The 6,757-nt window shown below is 47.6% G+C and overlaps 1 protein-coding gene across 1 annotated transcript in view; it reads left to right on the top strand.

Annotated features, from left to right (window-relative positions):
* Nucleotides 1-6,118: 6,118 nt before the first annotated feature.
* The window catches only part of Topaz1 (testis and ovary specific PAZ domain containing 1), a 51,749-nt gene continuing 51,110 nt past the window's right edge, over nucleotides 6,119-6,757 (top strand). The window contains exon 1 of the mRNA XM_028767420.1: nucleotides 6,119-6,484. Coding sequence (XP_028623253.1) covers nucleotides 6,265-6,484 — 220 coding nt within the window. The 5' untranslated portion in view covers nucleotides 6,119-6,264. The remainder of the gene's footprint in view (nucleotides 6,485-6,757) is intronic.

The following is a 6,757-nucleotide window of genomic DNA, read 5'->3' as shown; positions in this document are numbered from 1 at the left end:
ACTCTTTGGATCCATGAATGAAACACACACACACACACACACACACACACGCACACATTTTTGAAATGTCTTGACTAGTTCAAAGGCTGGGCAGTTCTAATCCTCAGCCCAGATATCATAGATTTCCCTCCAGTACTCCTGACTCAACACCCTCTACATCTACGATCTATCTTTGCTGCCCTGTTCCTTCCGGGAGGCCCCCTAGTCTTTGTTGTCCAAGACGCTTCTGGGCAGCCCTTTTGGGGGCCTCAATCCTTCTCACCTACATTTTGGATGATTTTCCTTCTGTAGCATTAAATCTGATATGTCTCCCTCCAAAACATGGTGATTCTGTTCTCCTCTTCTTCCCCTGCATCCTAGTGAAAGACCCACGAAGGGAGACCCTCACTCCGGTCTCTGAGAGGGTGCAGACTCAAAGATACTCCACAGACTGTCTTGCTGCAAACACACAAGGCGGGTTTATTATTGAAGCTCCGGGCCAATATGTGCCTCACACAGGGGGCAGAGGAATCGACCAAGAGGCCTAGAAGCTTGGGGTTATATAGGCAGGGGATGGGGAGAGTGGGAAGTCTTGGCCCACTCACTTACACATGATTGGCTATTTTTTATATTTGAACATCAGCAGATTATACAAGCAGCTCTAGGGTAAGATCTCACAGGAACGACCTTGGGTCCCTGTTCTCCTACGTACCATCATTTTAAACCACTGTTTCCTGCAACATTGTGTGTGGGCCTCAAGGGGGGAGGGGTTAAGTGAACACCATATGGCCGGATAAGGGGTCTTGGCCCATGACTTACTTTGTGCATGTTTCTCTCAGGAATTTGTCCTTGTGTATCCTCCCTATCTCTAATGGCCAGCTGATTCCTAAAGCTCAATAGGCCTTTGTTCTCTAGCCTTGTGACTCATTGTCCAGGGGCCCTAGCTTCGTGACTTATTACCTAGGGCCCTGGGGTAGCAATCTTGCTGCTTGTATCCTGACTACGTGTTTTAATAAGTCAGAGAACCACGCTGTTCTGGCTGCTTTAAGCTAATTAATAATAATTTCTTCTCTCACTAGTCCATGCAAATCTAAGGGTCATGCCCCATCTCCCTTTGCCCAGCCATTGGCCTCTGGTATCTTTATTGATTGATCAAAAGCCAATTGGGGACAAAGACCTTCAGAGTATGAACAAGCAGATTCCTGTTTAAATCAAAGCATTAGAACCAATCTCCAACATGGAGGAGTTAAGACTCTCCAGTGGTCTGGGCCCCTGTTGTCTCTGCCTCTGTCTCTCTCTGTCTCTGTCTCTCTGTCTGTCTCTCTCTCTCTCTGTCTCTCTGTCTCTCTCTCTCCTCTCTCTTTCTCTCTCTCTCTTTCTCTCTCCCTCTCTCTCCCTCTCTCTCTCCCCCTGCATTAGATTTTCAACTCAGAGTAAGTCAGCATTTCCCAGCCATGGTCTAAGAGGTACTGGGTGCCTCTTTTAGATCCAGAACCCCTGGGATCACCTGCCAAGCAGCAGCCGATCCAGGGCAAGCCCATCCATTCCAGAAAAAAGACAGCCTTTATTCTGGTAGTCTTGGGAATTTGGAAAAGTTCTTTCCAAGGCTACCCCACCTCCCACTGTTCGACCACAAGCTGTTCTGAAGGATACCTCACAATAGTCTTTGGTTTCCAGAAGAGGCTCGGAGATGGACAATGCAGAGTCTAAACTCGATCCTCTGTCACCCCTGGGTTGCCTGCTATGGAATTTATCCAAATTGGGTTTGTCTCAGGTCTTGCATCCACAATGCCAGATTCTCCTTTGTTCTGTGGCCTGGCTTCAGTAACCACCAGAGGACACTCTTGACTTTAACATCCTCCATGATCCTCATATTTTGCTGCCTGTATATGGGCAGATGGTACTGCACTCATGACTCTCCCTCTGTAGCCAACTTTCTACAGTTCAGATCCTACTAGTATAGATGGTCACACTTGAATCCCCCTTGGCTCCAAGGATTCAGACCCCAAAGCTCAGTCCCTTCCCCTAACTGAACCCCACCTACTCCTCCCTTTCCTACACCACAGCACGCTCACCTGTTCCAACTGCAATGGCTGCTTCAAACCAAGCTGCTAACCTAACCAACCCTGAGGCATGTACAGGCCTCAATGACCATTTTCCCCTTAGGCCCATATAGGGCTACTGCGACAACAGCCCTCCAAGCCTCTCCCCACCCTCCACTGCCCTGGATCCCAAAATTTGTTCCAGCTGCACCACTCCAACAGTCCCACGTCCTCCTCACTGACATGACTCCAAAATGCCCCTCACCTCAGCCCAAAATAAACTACAGTGCACTGTATGGCCTTGTGATAGCAGTCCCCTCAGCCAAGGTCCTTGCCATTTTCCCAACTTATTAATCTTTTCCTGTCCTGACAACTGCCTTCGGCTTAAACCTAATCATACGACACTTATTATAAACTGTAGTGGGTTGACCTGATGCTGCTTGTATTCTAATGCTAATCTGGGGCCCTCAGAACTGGTGCCCCAGAGATGAGAGTCTGCACATAAGCCACTGAGTGATGCTGCCCCTATTTAATTGTGATTGGCAAATAAAGATGACAACAGCCAATAGCTGGGCAGAAGAGACATAGACAGGGTTTAAGGTTTGCAGGCTTGGAGAGAAAGGACAACAAGGAGGAGGGAAGGGGCAGAAAGAGCTGTCATGGAATGAAGGAAGAATGAGCAGGAGGGAGGAGAGCCGCCATGGGCTAAGGGCCAGGAGAACGTGGCCCAGAGGGCTGCCCAGTTGGAGTCAAGTGCAGCCCTGGTGAAACACAGTAACAGTGAGTGATGATAGGAAGGTAGACTCTTAACAGCCTAGAGGGGAGGCAGCGGCCCAGCTAGTGTGCTGCCTAGGGCATGTTAAAAATAGAGAGGCTGTGTGTCTTTCATCTGCGAACACAAATGGTCTAAGGCAGCATAGGAGCCTTGGGCCAGGATTTTTACTATTTTTTACTACAATAAAGTGTTATAATAATCAAAACAGACAAATTATCAACTACCTCATAATCATATTCATAATATGCCCATATATACTTATAGTTATGATTAATTCCCAACATAAGCTTTATTTGGCCTCCTATGTCTGTGTTTTACATATATATATATATATATATATATATATATATCAATTCTCTCTATATATGTTGTAAGGGTCCATGAATCAATGGAGAATGATACCCCAGACTCAAAGAGTATGCAAAAACAAAGAGCATGTATTCTACAGAAATGACGCATACAGGGGACTACCATTCATCAAAATGGACTACCATTCATCAAAATGGAAACTTGGAGGTAAACTCAGAGGCTCAATTTAAAGCCGACTAGGGGAATCCCAGGGAGGGAGTAGGTGACCTTTATCATGATTGGTTGGCTTGGTCTCGAGGGCTATGGGTGTCTTTGGGATTGGGATTTGGGAAAGTCTAGGGACTTTCCAGAACCTTTGCTGGGAAGGCGTGGAAACTGTTGCTGACTCACTCTATTTTTGCCTCAGGCCAGATGGCAAAACAGCTCCTGACTGCCTGAACGCTTTAGTTTTCCTAGGAACTGACCTGCCCAGACTTGACTAGTTCCGGGAAACAGAAACTTAGGCCTAGTCTCCTGAACTGCCAATTTGGAGACTATTATTTTGAGTTTCTGTTGCGAATCACTTATATAACTGTTTAAAAGGGAAAACAAAAAAGAAAGTAAAAGCTCCCATTTATTCCCCTGTGGTGGCTCAGGCCTGTAGCAGCATACTTACTCTGCTACATTGTATTCACAGTGGAGCTCCGTGATTAGGCAGTAGAAAAGGAGGTGGAGCTGGGAGAGAAAGAGAGGGAGGGGAGGGGAGAAAAAGAGGAAGGGGAGGAGGAGAAGAAGGAGGCTATCAGCCATGGAGAACCACAGATGGGTTGAAAGCTGCCCTGGGTAGCAACTTCTATCAAAAGGTTAGATATTGGGTAACAACTCTAATTGTGTGGGCATCTTGTTGATTGAACATTTCTAAATATATAAATCCTTTAGATAATCATTAAGCTTTAAGAGTCTCATTTCTACCGAGTACTCTGAGGATGGCAGATATTGTCTGGGGTTCAGTGGAGCTTTGTGGATACAGGGTGGGGGATTGACAGAGCCATCCCCCATGCTGGCGTCTCGTGGGTGCCAGGGCCAGCACATCTAGCTAGCTGGAGCCCCAGTCAAAGTTGAGGAGCAGCGGGAACATGGTGGCTGTCTGGGAACAAGCTAGACCAGGCGCTGTTTTCTAAATATCACCCCTACACAAGCCTGTAATTCCAGCACTTGGGAGATAGGCAGAAGAAACATCCAAGTTCAAAGGCAACCTGAGCTACACAGTACGTTACAGGGCTATCTCAAAACAACAACAAAGCTCAATGAACTAGCAACAACTGGAAGTTACCTGTTATACAGTTTTCTGTAATGGTGAACATTGTTTAGAGGAAATATTTAAGATTTAAAATGCAGCTCCACTCCAGCCAATCGGTCAAGTTCTTGATGAGAGGTGGGAATTAGTATCCCAAATGTACTGCATTTCTAATTATCAAATTGTGTTCCTGTCTGCATCAAATGCTGCTATCTCCCCTCCCACATTAAGATGAATTCCACTCTCCATGTAAATACATTGGCCTTGCTCTTCCAGAGGACCCCAGCAGCACTCTCGTGAGTGGCTGCTAACAACTGTCTGTAACTCTAGTTCCAGGGCATCTGACACCCTCCCACTGACATACGTGCAGGCAAAACACCAATGCTCATAAAATAAAAAATTAACTTGAAAAAAATAGAGGAAATATTTACTGTGCTAGGCTTGTAAAAATAAAATTGGTTTTTGGAATAAGCAATGAGGAAATTGCTCCTACCTTGAATGTACCCTATGTGCTGACCTGAAAATGGACTACTTCCTGATACAGTTGGGCTATTCTTAAAAAAAATAAAAAATAAAATAAATAAATTGCTGCTTGTTGCACAATATTTCACTGTCTCAGCCGTTCTACAAGGTAATGGGTCACAAGATTGAACAGGCTAAACTGCTAAAGTCCAGTTTTGTATCAAATGCTTGCTTGTTCGTATGGCTGAGACACCTACAGGATGCCTGTTAGAAAAACAAGCCTTGCCTGCACCCAGACAGGATAGGAGTTAATATAGCTCCCCAAACTATTACTTTATGGTTTTTTTGCCTTTATAATCCTTAGGCTAACAATAACTGGGGCCTTACCCAGAGAACTCTGGTCCTGGCCAGTCTCTTTTTAATAAAAAGCCTCTAATTTACTAAAACTAAAACTTGAGTCAGACTAGTGAATCTCACTGAATGACCACCACACCCACAACGTTTTCCACTGAAGAACACTTTTCTTCTACAAGGTCAGTAAGGCAATACTGATTAAAAATTCACAAACACAGTAGACGGGATCCAAAATAACACACAAGGAGGTTAAACTCCATTCCAATCTTTAAGCAAAGGAGATTGGTGAAGGGTCAAGATGGGGCATACCAGGATCCTCTTTCAATGGAGAGGCACGGCCTGGCAAGCTGGTCAAACTTGACTGAACTGATTCAAGGATGGAGACATCAAGAAAATTAGAAGCATGATGTTGAAGGTCAAAGTCTTAGGGCCAGAGCCGCAGTGACGGTAAAGGGAGAGAAGAAATAACAATCACAGAAAATAGAACCAAGCCGATTTGGTAAATCAACGTGCAAGGAATCCAGAAGAGCATCTAGAAGCTTCTGTCTGCCAGCACCAGAAAAGCAACCTTTTATAGAAATAAATGGTATTTTGCATGCCAGCAGCTGGGGTACCTCTGAGCTGTCTGGATAAACGTGAAGGTATTGAGAAGTAAGAGACAGTGGGCTCCCGGGCGTGTTGGAGAGCAGTTAGAAGCCGCTGGCAGACAACCATTGTCAGGCTGCTGAGGGGTGGCTGCTGAGCCCAGGCACCTCCAGAAGTCCAGGTCTGGAGGAGACCAGGTCTGGAGGGTGCGGTGAGGCCCTGGCTGAGGTGAGACCTTGTCACCTCCGGATGCAGCCAGGACTCTTCGAGGGAGCATGTGGACTAGTGGACCGCGAGGCCCTCAGCCGGTTGCCCCTAGCTGAGGCCAGCCCGCCCACTTCCGCTTCCTGTTGCGTCGGGTACAGGGTCCGAAGCCAGGCCAGGCCAGGCCGGGGTGGGCCGTAGCCTGTGTCCTGCAGCGGGAGCAGCGGCCCCGAGGCGTCTAGGCTTCCCAGAGAGGCTGAGTGGGTGGCCGTGGGCGGATGCGGCCGCCAACGACGCCCCCAGGCCCCACCACGGCGTCAGGGCGCAAAGGCTCCACCCGAGGCCTGAGGAAGCGAGGCCTTCCGCTGACGCCAGAGCCAGGCGAGGGGGGAGGCTGCAGCCTTGAGGCCAGGGGGCGCGAGGAGGAGAGCAGGCACAAGAGGAGGAGGATGGCCCAGGTTTCTGGGAGAGAAGAGACAGAAGAAGGTGACAAGTTGGGTGAGACATCCGCGGCCTGGAAGGCAGCGAGCAGAGGGGTCGGGGAAGGGAGGCCCTTCGTCACCGTCACCGAGAGCAATGAAGGAGGTGGCGCTCCCTCTCTTCCCAGCCGCAGTAAGGTGGTCACATGACCCCCAAAGCCCTTTTTTTTTTTTCCTCAGCTGCCTCATCTTTGCTCTACGAACTAACCTTTAGCTGTTTTTGTGTGGTATTTACCAGTGCTCTTGATGAGGAGAGGTGAGGTGGAAAGGATTTTTTTTTTTCTTAATAAGT

The sequence above is a fragment of the Grammomys surdaster genome, unplaced genomic scaffold (assembly GCF_004785775.1).
Source record: "Grammomys surdaster isolate TR1022 unplaced genomic scaffold, NIH_TR_1.0 172, whole genome shotgun sequence".
Classification (NCBI taxonomy): domain Eukaryota; kingdom Metazoa; phylum Chordata; class Mammalia; order Rodentia; family Muridae; genus Grammomys; species Grammomys surdaster.
This window is presented reverse-complemented; position numbering and strand designations above follow the sequence as displayed.